The following is a 19,017-nucleotide window of genomic DNA, read 5'->3' as shown; positions in this document are numbered from 1 at the left end:
GAGGCCCTGCCTCTGTCCCTTCCCCCTGACTGGCTGTTAGGTGGAAGTTCCGTATATGGTAGTGTGGGGAAGTGCCGACCAGACTGGCTGGAGCCTTCTCAACGACCGTATGTTGTGGGTGGGACCTGGGTGAATGGAGTGTGTGACAAATATGCATTCTATGTTGTGGCTGTCTGGTGTTTGTCACAATGGTTGAGACAGCCCTGCCCGAAACCGGTTTGACTGCAGCTTGGAGTGTTGAATGGCTTGGTACTTGTCCCAATACACAACTTGTTGCGAGTGTCTGGAGAGAAGTGAATGGCCTGAATACCTCGTGCGCCTGATTGGCTGCCTGCATGAATGAATGAATGCCCGTAGTCGGGATTGGATGCTAGAGTGTGACCCAGCGGAATGAATGGGAGATCAACAGTATATCTGGGGACCTCTCACTGCTAGGAATTGTGTTTGGAAGCTGAAGTCCACTACGAGTAACTGAAGCTTAACCTTGAGCCCTGTTAGACGAGAAGAATTGCTGTTGCTCTCCTTCACAATCTGAAAGCTGCTGTGCCTCAAGAACTGACCCAGAGAGGACCTGGTAAGGCGCCCTCTTCCCGAGCTACGAAGGACCATCGTGCACAGCTGATCTTTGCCCAAGTTCCCTGGTAGACAGACCTTTGACAGGCTGCCGACCAGATACAGGGATTGCTGCGGAACTCTAAGGAGAAGCGCCCGGACTGTTGTCCGCCACGGTCGCCGACTGGAGCCGCCATGCTCCCGTTGCCTAAGAACTTCATTGATCCAAGGACGCTCTTGTCCGCATCGTAGTCGCTGTATCCTGCCGGAGAAGGCCTGACCGTCGATGCGCCGAGGAGCATCCACCAGTGGGTTTCCCGCCACCCAAAAACCACAGACTCCGACGACTCAACGCCCTTGCTGGGCCACAGTTCCAACTCTTTGCGGTCCAGAACTATTGACATCGAGGTGCCCCGCACGCCTCTTCCTTGCAGGACGTTTACGCTTCCCCCGCCAACGAGCTCCGCTAGGAACGACGCAGCCACTTCACCGTCGTAGCTCGACCTGTTCTCCGTCGGGCATTCGACGACCGGTGACTCCTGCCTTAAAGGGAGGGCACTCAAGGGTTGTCGATTTCCCCCGACGAGGAACACTACAACGCCAGGTACTTAAGGGTTTCAGGACTATTGGACTGTCTAGTGTGGACAATATATGGACTGGGCTTGTATCTTTCTCCTACAGGTGGCCCAGGTGGGGGGGGGGGGGAATCTACACACAACTGTCTAGTGGTAGGGGACAGTATTCTGCCAATTGTTCCACCATCTTGCTTTCCATCCTCTCTCTACTGCTGGTTTCCTCTTTATTTTGATCTGTTTGTCATTCTGACCGTATGTAATGAGATCTAATAGCGTTAGTGGTACCACTTTAGAATTGTACATATTTACCATTGTTGATTTTCGGAGTACAAAGTGAGTTATCATGATATTGTATATACCTTTGAACATTAATTATATAAAGACTGGTGTAACTGATACAGTGTGTGGACATTCCTTTGTGGGCGTTTGGGGACTACACTGTCCTTAAGAACCAGCTCGCATCACCTCCTGAGAAGCTAGGCCTTGATTGCTGGACCACGTACCAATAATAGAAAATCTTGGCAGGGGTCTCTGTGCCTCCCCTCTACCATATAGAGAGCGGAAGTGCAGACCCCCCCCCCTCTGGTCTTTGCAAATACCAACCCTTCGTCTAGCAGGAGGAGCATGTAGGTGACAATATTGGAAGGAGTACAATCAACTGGGCTGATGTGTTTATTCTGGCACAAAATAACATCTTTTCCATTTATCAAAGTAACAGTGTCTTGTGTTTGGTTTCCTAGATTCTCTTAGGATATCCATGCATCTCTGTGGTAGATTGAGATGGCCAAACTGACTTCAGGAGCCATGCTGCCAAGTTAAATCGAGCTTTGAGGATGCGCGGTTTGTCCTCCGTGCTGGGATAGGTTAGGCCCGCACGGGAGTTTGATGGGTTTGCACACTGCCAGTCTGCACAGGTGTGGGAACCACGGTTGTCTCGCCCACATGGGAGCAACTAGGATGAGCATCGATTCCCTGTGCATCTTGTTGACCAACTTCATCAGAGGAGTGGTGGAAAAGCGTAGGCAAACATCCCGGACCAGTTCATCCACAGGGCGTTCCCCTTGGAGCCTGGCTGGGGGAACCCGGATGCGAATACTGGGCATTGTCCGTTTACGCTTGTGGCGATTCGGTCTATAGTGGGGAAACCCCACTGTGAGAAGAGGTCTCCTACAACTTCTTCATGTAGACACCACTCATGTTCTTCTGGGAGGGGATCTCTGCTCAAGGCGTCCGTGAATTGAGATCCCCTGGAACATGTTGAGATGACAGGTAAATGTTCCGTCAGAGTGCTCATTTCCAAATTTTCTGGGCAAGCTTGGACAGATTTAGCGAACAAGTCTGTTGTGCTGTCGGTTAAGATCTGCACTGACAGGTTCAACAGGTGGGGTTCGAACATTTGAAGCGCTCTGAAGACTGCCAGAAGCTCTAGCAGGTTTATGTGATTCTTGGACACTGAGAGACCAGAGACCCTGAGCTGTGTGGTGAAGGAAGTATGCTCCCCACCCCGACAGGGACGCGTCTGTACTGACTACGGCCTGTATCTCTGGGTCGTAAAAGGGTTTCCCCTTTGACAGGTTCTCTCGTCCACCAGTGAAGACTTTGTATTAGTGTTGGCGAAACGACCACTAGATCGTCCCACTTGCCTGAGACCACTGTTTCACCAGCCACTCCTGCAAGGGTCGCAAGGCACGCGTGGGGAACCAGGTAATACATGATGCCATCATGCCTAGCAAACATCGCTTTGCGCACCCTTATCTGGCGACCGGGCTGATAGAGGAATTTGCAGTAGTAGATTCCAAATTCTTTCCTCTAATGGAAAGGCCAATCCTTGAGTGTTTAGGACAGCTCCTAGGAACTGTTTGGAGGTGCTTGGCACCAGGCTTGACTTTCTCGTTGATTGAGGAACCCAATTTGAAGAGGCTGATCGTTCTTTGGATGTTGGAACTGCAAATTACTGGGGTCTCCGTGATGAGCCAGTCGTCCAGGTAAGCGTACACTGGGATTGCCTCCCTGCGTAGGTGTGCCGCCACCACTGCCAGTACCTTGGCGAATACCCTTGGAGCTGAGGCTATACCGAAGGGCAGCACCTTGAACTGGTAGTGCTGACTGTCCACCTTGAAGCGCAAGAATCTCTTGTGTGCTGGGAACATGGAAATATGAAAATGGGCATCTTTCATGTCCAATGTTGCCATGTAATCTCCCTTTTTTAGGAGGGGGGGGGGATTACCTCTTGGAGCATAGTCATGCAAAATTTTTGGGGCTTGATATACTTGTTTGCAGGGCGCAAGTCTAATACTGGGCGCATTGTCAAATTTATTTTTGGCACAAGGAAGTAAGTTCAATACCCTTGTTTACCTGGTTGCCAGGGACGAGTTCTACCGTGTCCTTTGCGAGAGGATTGACTATTTTCTCGAGGAGGATCTTTTGGTGGTCCAGGGAGTGCATTTTGTGTCTTGGAGGGTGGTTGCGGGGCCGCTCCAGCAGTTCGACGCAGTATCCTGTGGACACCGTGGATAGCACCCATCTGTCCGAGGTGATCCCTTCCCATGCTTGGGTGAAGTTGGAAATGCGCCCCCCTACTGGGGATCCATGGGAAGGGACCCTGAGCGGAGTGTCACTGTTTGAAGGGAGGTGTACCACCTCTGCCTGGGCTGACTCTCCCTCTACCCCGGCCCCTTTAGTTAGCTCTCCCACAACTTAGGGTACTTTGTTGGTTGCCACCCGACAATGTACCCTGACCCTGTGAGTAATTGGAACCCCTCTGGGAATTTTGTCTGCGTGAGCGACGAAAATTATTATTCCCTCTTTGGTTCGTGGGTTTGTTCGTCAATTGTCCCAGGGTATCGTATTCATCCTTGGCAGTTTTGAGTGCCTCCTCTACCGCTTTGCCAAACAAGACATTCGGTTCCACCGGCATGTCGATGAGAGAAGCCTGGGTCTCGGGTTTAAACCCCGACTGTCTGAGCCAAGCGTTGTCTTGATGACAGTGCTCTCTGCGATGAGCCGGCCTGCATCATCTGTGGCATCAAAGGTCGCCTTTAGAATGCACCTAGACACCGGTCTACCCTCAGACGCAATCTGGACTGAACCTTTAGTGGTTCAGGTGCGGAGGTGATGAGGGCAGCTACCTGCTCCCACTGGTGGCAATTATAGCTTGCCAGCAGAGTGGTGGTATTGGCAATTCTTGGCTGGTAAGCGGAAGTGGAGGCCACTTTCCTTCCTAACCCATAAATCCTCTTGCTCTCCTTGTCTGGGGGAGCTTTAGATCAAGGTGTCCCCGCTCTTTTCCTGGTGTTAGTGACTACCAAAGAGTCGGGCTTAAGTTGACCCCTTAAATAAAGTGGGTCTGACTGGGCGGCCCTGAACAATTTTTCCATTCTGGGTTGACAGCCCTAGTGAGATTAGGAGTGAGGAGGGAAGGGTCAATTCTGCGTTGATGGACATCAGAATTGGTATGGCTTGGGAGATGGGTTTCTTATCCCCCGCATGATCTCTTCTGCAAAGTCCCTCTCTTCTTGAGCCCCTTGAGTGTTTATGTGAAAGTGCTCTGCGGCTCCAACTAAGACCTCATTCAGTAGAGGCTGATTATCCACAGGTGAGTCAGTGACCGGTGGTTCTTTGTTAACAGGAGAGTCTAGATTATAGCCCTCTGCCTCATCTTCCTCCTCCTGGTCCTCGTTGTCTCCGTAATAATCTACTCCCGTTTGGTCGTCCAGCATTTGTATGTCTGGGTCTTCAGCATACTGGTGGTAAAGTTGTACAGAGAATGGGTCTGAAATCAGTCCCCGAGCTGGAGTTTCATCACATGGTCTTTTACTGGGAGGCTGAGGGTCCTTGGATCCTGAAGGAGTAGAGTTGTCAGGGGTACTCTGATAGCTCAGCAAATCAGGGGTTTTTTTTTCATAGAAATTAGCCAAAGACTACATTCTTCTCATCACCCTGTCGATGTCATCAGAGCTCCATTCCCTGGAACTGAGGCTGACCACCTCCTGCTGAGGTTCCTCTCCTATTCCCATATCCTGTAGAGTAGGAGTTAGCACTTTAGGCTTGGTGACTGGGGTCCTAGATTTAACTTTATCTGAAGACCCATGTTTCTCCTTGTGGACTTGGGGTGCAGAAGTTGTGTGCAACAACTTCCTTCCGTTTGTCCCCTTTACCATTAGTAGAGGAGTGTTTCCCTGATGGTCTGGCCTTCTCTGAATCTTTCGACGCCGAAATTCGGGGGTGTGTAGGCTAGCTTCTATATCCTAGAGAGTGAACGTCTACTCGGGGGCAGACGTGGAACGAGCTGCCGGAGTCGACCCCAAGTGTGCTGCTTGGGGTGGAGGTTGGATTTGTCTTCCGACGACCATACCTCTAACTTTGGGGAGCGAGGCACTCTTGGCAACTGTGGATGGTTGCTGTGTGTCGTGAGGCGATCTCGATCTGGAACGCCCAGAGGACACGGACTCTGGACCACTCTCTATGTGCCTCCTTCCGAGCCCTCAACAAGCATGTCGAATATCGGCTGGGGTTAGTGTGTTTAGGTGTAGTATGGGTAGCGCTCATGTCGGCGGGTGTGTTCCCCATAATTGCCCTGCCGGACAATCCTCTGAGGTCGGGGACTAGCGCTTGGGTGTCTTTCGATGCCCCTGTGCCCTCGCCGTCCGAAACGGCGGCATTGCTGCCATCACTGAAGGATCTCACCGCTTCCATGGCCTCGAGCTGCCTGGCGTGATGGGCGCAACGTTTAGTGGAGCGGTCCTTTAGTGTTTTAGCCTTAAAGAGCTTACATGCTCTGCAGTTAGCCTCGGGGTGGTCCCTTGGCAAACAGATTACAGGTGGTATGTTTGCCAACCCAAGGGAATTTGCGGTTGCACTTGGGGCAAAATTTAAATGGAGTACTCCATATGTCACCTAATGGCAGCGGGCGAGTGTATGTAGGAAATAAAGCGAGTGATTATGTCCACCCGCACCCTCCCTACTTGCAGGGCCGAGGCCTTCAAGGCCAAAAGTCTGTTGTGCAGTCTAGACGGTTGTTCGTTCTTCACACTGGCGTCCATCTCTCGACGTGGGATTGTAAGAACAGGCATTTTTAGATAAATTATGAATAAATGGCTGAAAGCCAGGGAACTCGCAACAATGCTTCTGACAAGTATGGCGGGAAAAAACAATCTGAGGGTCCTACACGCGTGAGGGATCATGGGTACAGTGGACGTCACAAGGAATAGTATTACTAGCACACCCTATGTCAACGCCCATTTTCAAGTTTCGAAAAACAAACTAATACTCTCCAGCTTCCACTAGATGTCGGCCTATGCACAGCATGTGAATCTAAGCAGATTCCACAAGCCTCAGATATATATATCTACCACACAACTTCAAGCAAACTCCAACCAGCCTACAGTGAACACATGCACCACACTTACCACAAGCATCATCTAAACACTACCCGACCCATGGCAAAACACCATAAAACAAATTAAATGCTACGGGTAGCATTAAAAAAATGTACTTTTGAAAAGCATAACTATCATAACTAATAACTATAACAACTCAAAACAATGGGGTACCCTATACAATATAAATATCATGTTAACACTCGGAATACTCCATTTACATTTCCAAAACCATGGTAAATGGCATTAAATCCTCACACCATTTCACTTTACAAGTGCGCAACTCAACGATTGCAGTACCATGCAACCTAAAAATGTTGGATGTCCCCATTAACTTAAAATTTTGCGCAACTCGTAACAATTGCTGCCCCATCCAACCTGAGCAGATGAGGGTTTTACCCCGTTGCTGCGTAGTACCCTTTTCACTTCCGCCCTCAGCAGTACCACATGGCGAGTCTGGCAATTGCACCCCTGTGATCGCCTTCATGTGCCCTAGATCTGTTCCCTAATATATTGGAGCTTTAGGGCATGTCCACCACATGTGGCACAGATCCCCCCCCCCCTCTCTCCAAAACCAGGAGGCAATTTGCATTTATTCTGAGTAGTCTGTGGGAGATAGGTACCATCTATAAATAATTAAATGCAGTCTGAGCCGTACTTTTAGATGTTTGGTGCGCCCTCCAAATCTGCCCCATTCCTCTTCCGTAATTGGTTCCCCAAAATCCTTTTCCCAGCTATCATTGTACAAGAGTTTGTCTCCCATTTGTGATTTATCCAACAATCTATACAATTGTGCTACCCCCTCTAGTTGACGAACCTTCTTGTATAGTCAGTTCTAGTCCTACCGGAGCCCTTGTGCCCACCTCCCTAACCTTCTGCGAGATCCTATGGCGATCCTCCTCACCTATGCCAAATTTCAGTTTGCATTCTTCAAACAGGAGTGCCGACACCCCCCCCCCCCCCCCCAACCCCAAACAATTCCCTTAGGTCGATGAGTCTGTTCCCGTCCAAGCATCCCATATTTTTCTTTTTTGGCCTGGGGTTAAAGCCACATTATGGGCCATCGGGGAGAATGGGTCTAATCCGCGTTGTATTTTCTTAATTGCGAGTGCTTGATCCCACCCCCATAGTGACCTTAGTAGCTTCCAGCAGTTGTCACTCTGCCCCACGGCCCCCTGTCTGAGCATGTAGTGGAATGGATGTGACCACCTGTTCTATCCCCCACCCACCCACCCACCTTTTGGTTTGTCTTGCCCTGCCCATTTCAGCATCGGCGTTATATGTGCCGCTAAACCATCTCTCCATGTCTGGGACCCCCCCCCCACCAGAAGTGCACGGCGCATCAGGATTTTCCTTTGTATCCTCGGTTTCTTTCCGTGCCATATGAAGAATATTGCTGCCTGTAGTTCCTTAATCATTCAGGTTGCCCTCTACTGGGAGGGAGCCCAGCATATAAAGCAATCAGGGAAGCAGGGTCATTTTGACCGCCGCAATTCGAGAGTTCCTGGGCATTGCATCTATGCAGATCGTCCTGCAATTGCTGCCAGAGCTGCATTAGATTCGCTCCATACAGGCCTCTAAATTCCCTAGTCAGTTTTACCCCCCCCCCCTGTCCAAACCCCCTCCCAAAAGGGTTTTTTGCCTATGTTCCATATCTTATATTCTTGGATGATGTATCTGTTTGTTCTGCACCCATATGCCTCCGGGCAAAGTGGTGCACAATACAAGTAAAGTCAACAGTGAACCTAGCTGCAGCCTAAGGGCTGTGTAACCGTGCTGATCTCGTGGGCAGGTTTGTAATTGGGGATTCGTTATTCTCTGGAGGATTCAGTGAAAGACCTCAGGATGATGAGCTGGAGGATCCACCAGTTACTGAGTGAGGTTATCTGGATGTATACAATTGTCTGGGTTCATCCATTGAAGGTGGTTTCCGCTCAAATTTCTACTGTCTTCATGCAGGACTGTAGAATTCCCATAAACACCACATTTTTCCAAGGTGATGCACGTGGCTTGAAATTGAGGCATCCCAATTATCCTCTGGCGTCTCCTCCTCTGAATTCTCAATATGTTCTACCGAGGAGCAACACCGTACCCACTGCTTGTAACGCAATGCAAAGGGACTTCTGGGCCCTTGGAAAAGTGTTGTGGGGGATCCCATTTTCAGCATTACTGTGTGGCATGAATAACCAGAAACCCTTGATAAACATTCAATGTGTGCCCATCATCAGATTTGTGTTCATGCCAGAAATAGGGTTCTATGCAAAATCGTTTTCTACGTCCAGCTCTTGGCACACAATCTTTTTCCATGATTCCTGGTCAGTTTATGGTGAGGTATGCATAGCTTTCCCTTTATTTTACACGCGTTCTACCTGCAGATTATTCTATTCTGACTGATTAGATGGCCACATAAGGGGTCAATCCATCATTATGAGATATTATGTTGCTTCCAGATATGCCCCGAAGGACCAGTGTGCCTGAAATGCATTGCCCACAAACAATATTTAATAAAGTACTAAGACATGATGAGATGTGTGGTTTAATGTATTAACATGCAGTATTTGGTACTACTAAGGTGTACCCAGTACTGGTGCCCCCTCCCCCCACCCCAGTTCTTTAAAGAAATTAGCCAAGCCATTCCACTTGCTGTCTGACAATGCAAGCAAGGAGGAGAACTTGGGAGCCATGCATGGGTTGCTCCCACTGCCTAGCAATGGGTTAACATTTAACAAATCATGCATACTCAGAAGTTGAGCACACCACATTAAGGAAAGATTAACATGCAAGATGTTCCTTCATTTCTGTGTGTGGGGGACGGGGTGCAAGGTTAAAAGAAATTACAGACGCAGAAATTCCATAGCCCCTGCCTGCAGGAAAAGAGTCGTAAAATATTCATGTCAGTTCTACCTCCATGAGCCCCAAAAGGTATGTGCATTTACCGCTCCTCCAGAAACTTCGCAATAGAGAATGGTTCTAGCTTACACAAAAGAGAAATATATCAAAAATGTTGGCAGGACTGAGCTGTGACAGAACAGCAACTTAGCTGTTAAACACAGCTAAAACAAAACTATGCACGTCAACCACTCCAGTGATCTATAAAGGATGCATTTTAGATTTAAAAAGCAAAATGCAACAAACAACTGTTCACCTGTACACAGGGAGGCAAATTGACGGTTGTGGCTCGACAATGCATAACGAGTCCTTGTGATTCTTCCTGCGCCTTCAGGTGATCCGACCAGGTGAACGGCAAAGAAGAGGTGAACAGTAGGCGCGTTTTAACACTCCAGTCCACTGGAAACTCGGCAGCTCCACTGGAAGCTCTAGGAGGGGCCTTCTGGGGGCTCTAGAGAAAGAGTGAACCGTCAGAGAACATAGGCATTTCGCATAGTCTGATCTAGATCCCAATTTCGCTCTCATAAGTTCACCTTTTCTACCCACCTTCCCACTGTGCAACCCTGCATCCCCTTCCTGTGCCTACATGCAACACTTGTGCATCGTGCTTCAGCCAACACGCAAAGTGCTCAAGAGTAAGCACTTAATTCACCGCCTCACAAAAAAGTAAACTTATTGTACAAGAACAGAGTACAAACATAATATTTCAATGATAATTTTGCAACAGTGGCATGACTTAACCTGACTATCGGACACAGGATTAGGCTGCAGGTGATGTGCCCAAAACAAATTTAAGAAAATAAATTTAAGAAAACCAGAAATCCATAATAACCGGATTACAGGTTAAAGGCGTAATGGCACATGTAAAAGCAGCCCCCAGACGCCCCAGATTATGCATGCATAACTAGCAACTAGAAAAAGGTATTCTCAGTTTTGACTGTGGACATGGTTACCATTTGGTTTCGCCATGTTCCAATTCTATTGTGGTGGCGCCCATACTATTATTGCTACAATGTTCATCCCTGATGTTGCATCTCAAATTTATGTTTTAGCAAAGAAATACATAAAGGCTTGGTGAGAGTTTGACCTGGCTTTGCTATTTAGCAACTATAGTGGTTGAGGAGAGGCCAGTTTAGGTGTTGGGGCATGGAGAAAAGAATGGGATTACAAGGAAGCCATTTTAAGGCATGCAGCCTGCCAGTAATGATGCCTGGAAAAAGATGAACAGTTGATGGCAGAGGAAAACAAATAAGGGAGGAGGGCATGGTTTGGCGAATTAAAAGTCAGTCTGTCTTCAACTCACATTACTGGTAGCAGATATACTTCAGGTTTTTGGAAGGCCAGAGGGCAAAAGTTGCAAGAGGCTAGCAAGCCATAAAAAAAGTCACTTGCCACCTCAATTCAACACACTTTCGTACTAGCCATGGGCCAAATATGTCAAGCTAATGGGAGAGTGCATATTTTGCACCCCGACACAGGGGAGTCCACCATTCCTCTTTGCTGTACGTTGCAAAAATCTTAGATCTAACTGGTCATCTAGGTGAGGTGCAGGTCCTTACTCTTACTACAGAAGGAGGAGATTAATTGCCCAAAATGTGGATGTTCTTCGAGCACTTATTTAATTAAGATAAATAAGAGTCCAGGCCCAGATGTCTTCAATTCGGTTTTGCAAGACAGGAATCCCTACTGTTTCCGCACCAGACCATGCCTTTTCACCATTTGCCAATGTGGTCAAACAATCCAGACAATGTAGGCAGGAAGCAAACATTCAAGTTGCAAGCTACTAGCCCACCATAAAGTCACTTGCCTCCTCAATTCTATACATACACACAGCACAGCATTTCTTACACGGCAAGCGTTACCCATCACTAGCCAACGACGAGTGGGTAGTGCACATTTTTTGCACCATAATTGGAGGAATCCCATATTACCAGAACACCCAAGCCAGGCAGAAACAGGCTAGGTTTGTTACAGGCCTATCGCTCTAAAATCTAGGGACAAACATTATTGTGTAACCCTTTTGGACAGCTTCAGACAATTCTTATCGAACGCAAGAAGTCCAAGTTAATTTCTAATAGAAGTGTGGCAGACATAAAGTGAGTATTCCAGAATATAAATAACAGATGCAAAGAGAGGTCAGTCCTTGTGCTCGATGCCGAGAAGCTATTTCACTGGGCAGATTGGGGGTTCCTAATCAGGGCCTTGTCAAATTCTGGTATGGGATTAACTCGATTAAGATTATTCAAGTAAATTAGCTCTTTTAGTGCGAAGGTGGGTTTTAGGTTATTTTCCAAGCCCCGCAATCTTGAGTCAAGCCGTGTCCATTATCGCTGCTTTTAGTTGCGCTTGTCAAGGAGCCTTTCACTATGCACGTTAGGAAACAATCTGAAAACCACGGGGAGAGTTGGGGAACAAAAAAAGCAGTTACTGGTGCTGAAATTGCACTTCCTGTAACTACCGAAGAAATTAGAGGCTTTTAGGTTTCAGAACAGGAACGCTTTAACAGAACAGCATTAAAAGGGTAGATTCAACATATTTCTAGTCAAAACCGGTACATAGGAAACCGCTTCATTAAACAGCAGTCTGTTCAAAGGGGGTGGGAGGGAGTAGGGCAGAGGGGTGTTTATCAGGATAGAGACTGGGCTTGTCCTGAGCAGAAGGTTGTATACGAATTGTTCGTTTTACAACTGCTCGAATGACAATGGATTATATATACACGGTCAATTGTGAAAGGTCAATTGTGACCCTTTAAATTCAGTCAATTGTTCATTCGAACAATTGTAAACGAACAATTTGGGTAATACCGAGCAAGAATACCGGCTACCAGTGCTTTAAGTCAGATACAAAAATCGAGGAGGGCTCTGGAAAGGGGGAGTGGCCAAATTGTGCTGAGAGTGGCCTAAAGGAAGGCCAAGATACTTATGCAAGGGCCACATGCCTCAAAAGTATATTAGGACGCCCTGGAAACATGCACTTTGGCCCACCAAGCATAGTCTCTGTTGGTCCTCTTTGCAACCAGTCTGCATACTGTAAATATAACTTGTTCAGTTTCTAAATAATCTGCTGACTAAACAAACCCCTTTCTGACTCTGGCCCAGGATCTAAGCAATTCAATTGTGGAGTAAATCTCCCTTCTGTAAATGAATGGCCCCAGCCTATTGTGCTTAATAGCTCATTTAGGGTTTCATCTCTTCTGCCTGTTCCATTATAATTTTTAGTTATTAACACCTTAAAAGGAAAAGCTAATAGTATGCACATATTCCCTAGGGAGGTAAAGGTCTTCTCAAACAGTTCAAAACTAACCAAAAGTGGAAATTTGTCCAATGAAAGGCAGGTTCTCCGCTCTCCCCAGTCCCAAGGTTAGTACAGGAGTAGGATACTTCACATAGTTACGACTACCAAAAGTTAATAACCTGTAACTATTGTTCCCCAGAACGCGTTTGGCATGGATTCACATGCTCATCAATATTCCCTGGTAGGCTGGGAATCCTTGGTAAAAGAAAAACAGTTGACTTTCACTTAAAAACTAGTTTTCTCCTCTAAACCAATCACATGCTCATGAATAACGAATACACAGCAGTACAACATTAAAACAACCACGGGTGGTGGCAAGGCTCAGAGGCAAAAATCCTTACCTCTGGGTCTGACTCACCTCAAGCAAACAGGTCACGTAGCACTGCCTGGCCGACTTTGGACACAATAGAACTTTGAATGTGTGCGTGGACCTCCACGTAGCAGTCCTACAGATGTCCAGCAGTGGCACACCAGAAAGGAACGCCGTTGTTGCAGAGATTGCTCTGCTGGGGTGGGTTCTCGGACGGCCAGGCATCAGTCGGTTAGCCAACTGATGAGTGTGTGATGCAGCCGGAGAGCCACCTTGAAATGGAAGCCTTGGACTAGGCCTTACCATGGTTCATAGGACCAAAGTTCAAACAGCTGTCAAGTCTTCCGAAAACGCTTTGTGCCTGCCACATAGAACTCCAGGGCACGAGCAACGTCCAGCTAGTGCAAGGCCCTTTATGCCGGCGATGAAGGTGTCGGGAAATAAAACGGGTAACACCAAAGGCTTGTTGAGGTGGCACTCTGAACTTCAACATGAAAGATGGGTGCATACGCAGCACCACCCTCGATTCGTGGAAAGTCCGGTATGGTTGCTTGCAGGATAGGGTCTAGATCTCATCCACCCTTCTCGCAGAGGAAAAGGCCACAAGGAAAGCAGTTTTCCACGAGAGAAACTTGAGGGGAGCCAGATGCATAGGCTCGAAGGACCCCCGCCCCCCCCCCCCCCCAATGAGCACTGGGGCAAGAACATTCAGCAAGGGGGCGGGGTGGAATTAAAGGAAAAAACCAATTTAAAAAAAACAGAAAAGTCCTTTGAGAAACTCCTTGACGAGTCGGTAGGACCTGGTGTAGCGGGAGATAGCCGCTAGATGCACCTCGATGGAGGCGTACGCCAGTCTGCCCTTGGCCAAAGAGAGCAGGTATGGAAGGATCTGTGGGGCCGTGACCCTCAGAGGGCTAATCTTCTGTGACCAGCACCACACTGCAAAACGCTTCTACTTGTGACAGTAGCACTAAAAGTTAGACGCCTTGGCAAGGACCTCTCTGCGATGGAGTTCTCTACCCCCGCCAGGAGAAGAGGGACGAGGAACATCCCCTGTCCATCGGCCCCGAGCTTGCTTGGAGTGCGCAGGAATGAAGCGCCCCCTGCTTCTAGATGTAAACATTGCAGTGATGTCTGAAGATACTCTCCACCATGCTGTTCAGAGACGGTAGGAATTACTCGAGGGCCCAGAACCCTGCCCGTAGCTCCAGGATGTTGATATGAAGATCCTTCGCCTCCGGCAGCCACAGGCCACTGGCGTGCAGACTTCTGGTGTGCACTCCTCAACCTTCCTGGGAGGGTGCCTTAGGCGATGTTGGAGCGGACGTCCCACGATCCTATCGCCCAACGAACCTCTTCATTGAGAGAATCTGGTCCAAGAAGCTTCCGGACACCTGTATCCACCAGGAGCCCAGGAATTCCGGTAGGGGGGAGGTCGCGTCTGCAACCTGAAGAGACAGACGAGGTAGATGCAGGACGTCGTCATGCCCAGTACGGACTTGATGGCAGTCTTCATCAACAGATGTTGCACCTTACCTTGAATGGATGCTATCCTCTTCTCAGAGGGTGACGCCAGGCATGCCACTGTTGAGATTGGCGGCAAGTAACAGCGCTTTCTGCAATGGTGTTAATCAGGGCTTCAGATAGTTGACGGCGAATCCCAGATCAGTCAATAGTCTGCCGGTTGTCTCCATGTGTTCGCCAGCCAGCTCCTGTGAGCGGGCACGTTATCAGCCAGCCATCCAGATAAGGGTATACGTGTACGCAGACGTAGATGGGCCACCACTGGTGCCAGGGATTTTGTGAACACTCTTGGGGCCGACTTCAAGCTGAATGGTAGGGTCTTTAACTGGTAGTGCTGGGCCATGCACCACGACACGTAGACCTTTCCGACGTTTGTTGTGAATGGGGACATGGAAATAGGAGTCCTCCAGTTCCAACGACTTTTTCCAGTTGCCCGAGCACCTGCTGCAACGTGACCATCCTGAACTTTTGGGACTTAATTTATTCAGACATCGCAGGTCTAGGATTGGACTTCAGCCCACTGTCCAAGTATCTGTAATAGACTCCAAACCTGTTTGAGGGCGTTTGGGGGGAGACTAGTTCCATTGCCCCTTTTCATAGCACAACTCGTTCCAGAAGCTGAGGGGGGGGGGGGGGGTGCTGCTACTTACGGGGAACCGGAGAGATCCGCAGACACCTGTGTTGAAACTCCAGAGAGTTTCCTTGCGCGAGTGATTCCAGCACCCATCCGTCAGTGATCTTCCTCCATTTGCTGATGAGGCACGCGTTCACCCCCACCAGGGGGGAAGCGTGCCTCACCCCCCCCCCAAAATCCGAGTCAGTTCAGGCATGCTTCAGCACCGGCGTTCTGCACTGTGGGCGACGCGGTGCTCCGCTACCATAGGTCTGGGAACGGCCTCTGTAGGCTTCTGGAGAGTGCCCAGGCAGTCTCTGTATCCATCTTGATGGCCTGGAGGGACTGCCTTCCCAAACAGATTCTCCCCGAAGGGAATGTCCAGCACCTTTGCTTGGACCACCTCACGGAAATTAGTGACCTTCATCCATCCCCGTGGACGAAGTCAGAAAGTTCCCCATTTGCCGGAACCCCGCGTTGGCGACAAATGCCACCAATGGCGTGGGCCGACCGATTGCCTCCTTCTCATCAGGGTGGAGCTCCAGGATCAGTCCCAGCTTGTACCACAATTCCCCATCGTACCTGGCCAGGATCGGCAGTGCGTTGGGCCACCTTGATAGTGGAAGCTGAGGTGTAAATCACTTTCTTTTGCATGGTATCCACAGTGCCATCACTGTCCGGGACAGAAAACAGGTTAGCCAGCCGCTGCAGACTCCACCAAATCGGGCGACGACTGTGACCTCAGGCACTTTGGGTGCGGAGTCCGGTACCGTACATTTCTTCAACAGCCTAACCCGTTTGACTGGAGCCATGCAAGGCTCTCCACGAGGGCCAGGCCTTATTCCCAAACATTGTCCAGAAAAGGTACTGCCATGATAGTCCCTCTCCCTTCCTCCCTCCCTCCCTGAACCAGGGACTGGAACGGTTTCACCCCTCTGGTGTGCCTGCAGACTTGGCCAAAGCCACTGGGCAGTGTTACGCCTTGGGGGCAGAGATACTGAGCCATGGGAGCTACCCTCGTAGGATCAGCTGCCGTGGTAGTCGGAGCCACCACTGATGCCTTTGCCAGTTGAGCCTGCACAGCTTTCTTCTCCTCCATCCACAGCTTCTCGATTTCTTACATAGTTTAGCCGGGGTAGATGACTTCTTTGAAGAGGCGCTTGATGGTAGGCTGGCAATGGAGGCAGAATGGGTTAGGAAAGATTACCATTTCAAGTGTAATTTTCCCTCCAGGTGTGTACCCCCCAACTTTTTGCTAATGTTAAACACCATAGTCTGACTTTACCAGAGGAGCCCCAGCCTACTGCTGCACTCCTCTGGGCTTTTCGCTTACTTTTTTATGGGGAAACTGACATGCCCTTACTACAGTCTGTACTGGGCGACTGTTTCCCTTAGTCCTTTCCAATGTTTCAAGTTTTCTGCAACACGTAACAAGTTTACAATGTACCTTCCAGTACAGTACACTTGGGTCTATTAGTCATTTCCAAAGGCCCTAGATTCTCGAAGGATTTTTTTGTTTTTTGGGAGAAGTGCAGCTGTGCCTTGGACAGGGCTGGTGGCAGCTTATCCTCGTACATTTTTAACCCTTTCCTGCCAGGTAAGCCGCGATTTCCGCATTTGGAACAAATAGGTGCATGCATGCATTCTCCCGCGAAACTCCAAGCCGTTGCCGGCTTCCAAATGGATGAGGCGAAAGACAAAAAGGTAAATTAGCTATCCTACTCCTTGACTTATCTGCGGCCTTCGACTTTGTAGACCACCAAATTCTCACCAAGCACCTTAACACAGCCGCAGCATTTTCCACTAATGCGTCTGACTTGGTTAAATCCTTTCTCTCTAATAACAGGACCACCAGAGTCTACTCCCCCTAAACAGACCCCACACCCATACTCTGTGGTGTCCCTCAGGGATCCTGTGTGTCACCCACACTATACAATATATTTAGGAAGCTACTATTCGACTGTCTGGACAACGTGGGTGTCATCTACACCAACTATGCAGATAACACTCAAGTGCTCATCCCCCTCACTGGCTGTTACGACCATGATTCCAAACTACTGAACGATATCCATCTTGAAATCCAAACCTGGATGGCCACTACACAATCTATGCTTCAATGACAACAAGACTGAGTTGATCATGGGTACGATTGAATAAACTTGACACCAGGTATTCATCGTTCGTCATTGACGGTAACATAATCAATGTATCTAAAGAGATAAAAACATTGGGGGGGGGTCTACCTTGACGCAACACTTTCTCTCAATAAACAAGTTAGTAGTGTGGCTTCTTCCACGGCCTACACTAATAAAATTGATTTACGGCTGTAAATCGTACTTATCTACAAGCAGCTGCCCAACGCCAGCTAGAGCACATGCACCATCTAAAATGGACTACTGCAACACTTTTCCTAGGCTCCTGGGAACATAATCTAAACAGACTCCAGGTACTCCAGAAAAACTTAGAGCACCACTTAGTCTTCCCAGATCCTGCCGTATATCCATTCACAGACAACGCCAACTGGTTGCCCATCAGTGACAGAATCACTCTACGCACCTTGGCCATCACGCACAAATGCCTCACAAACTCAGCCCTGAAATATCTGACAAAATTTGCAAACACCAACCCACACACACCACCAGATCTCACTCCCACAACTTGGTGGTACCAAGATTCAACCTAAAAACAGCCAGAGGAGCCAGCTTCCCAGTCCAAGCTGCCAAACAATTGAACTCCACCCCCCCCTTCCCCATCCCACTTAAATAGAAAGCCTCCTTCCTCATCTTCAAAGCCAAAATATAAAAAAAAAAAAAAAAAATTGGTTGAGCAATAAGCCTCCTTACTAAGATGTCACCATTATGTTTAGCTGGCCAATGCCTATTTATGCATTTGTTCACGGTCTCTGGGTTATTTATACTACTGTACACCCATTCACTCTCTACACACGTGATTGTAATGTGCTTTTCATCACCATGTATGTAACCTCTAAGTTTTCCAAGCACACAGTTACCTCAGGGCTTGGCGCGCGATATAAATAACCACCAAATACAAAAAATGCCTTGTGTGTGCGTCACCAGGATGTGGGCTGGAACGTCTGGTTCCAATACACATCCTGGGTGCCAGAGAGTATGGAGTGCTGTGAATGCCTAGGACCACCATGGTCCATGATTAGTTCATGTATGATATGTCTGTATGTGAGCAGATCTCCCATTGGGTCCTCTTCGTTTTGGCGCGAAGGAGATTCTGGATAAGAGAAGGCCCCAAACACCCATACCATGTTGATCTCTGGAGTACTCACTGAACGAAGGATAGGATCCAAGTATTCTGACACTAAGAAGCCGAATCGTGGAACCGCTGGAAGGTTTGGCACCCTGAGGCCGCTGTCCCGTGGGACAGCTCTGCATCTGGTTGTCCTAGAAGGTCTGCGAAGACGCTTCAACACATTGGAATAGCATGACTGACGATTCTCGGTACCTTCATCAAAACCTGCAAGTAAGCCTTCTCAGAAGTCTCCCTGGGCCAACCAGCTTACAGACTCTTTGCACCGATACCGCCACAGTTTCGAGGAGGCCCTCGAAACGTGGTATACCACTAGTTCTGTGTTCACAGTGCCCTCACACCGAATTTCGTACACTTGGCCTTCCCAGGTCTGAATTGAGATGAGTGCGCCAGAACCGCGGAGCAAACGCGGTTACTGTGTCGCCCAGCGTGGTGCAGGTGCACTGCATGTGTGCCCTTCTTGCCCCTGAAGCCTGCTGCAGAGAAACTGGCCTGATCCATCCACCAGGAGCGGAGAAATCGCCACTGTATCTTTGCCGCTGAAAGCCGCAGAGCCATCAAATTGCTGCACTTGAACCTGCAACAGAAGTGGACTTGACTACC

The 19,017-nt window shown here is 48.7% G+C and overlaps 1 protein-coding gene across 3 annotated transcripts in view; it reads right to left on the bottom strand.

Moving 5' to 3' along the window:
• Positions 1-19,017, bottom strand: part of DONSON (DNA replication fork stabilization factor DONSON) — a 195,931-nt gene that overhangs the window by 20,958 nt on the left and 155,956 nt on the right. For 2 of the 3 annotated variants that reach the window (XM_069636238.1, XM_069636235.1), the window contains exon 3: positions 9,651-9,845. The exons of the other annotated variant lie outside the window; for it this stretch is intronic. In XM_069636238.1, the coding sequence (XP_069492339.1) occupies positions 9,651-9,845 (195 nt within the window). The remainder of the gene's footprint in view (positions 1-9,650; positions 9,846-19,017) is intronic. 3 annotated transcript variants of the gene reach the window in all.

The sequence above is a fragment of the Ambystoma mexicanum genome, chromosome 7p (genome assembly GCF_040938575.1).
Source record: "Ambystoma mexicanum isolate Mex_15411 chromosome 7p, UKY_AmexF1_1, whole genome shotgun sequence".
Lineage (NCBI taxonomy): Eukaryota > Metazoa > Chordata > Amphibia > Caudata > Ambystomatidae > Ambystoma > Ambystoma mexicanum.
Note: the sequence above shows the minus strand (reverse complement) of the source record. Positions and strands in the feature narration are given on the sequence as shown.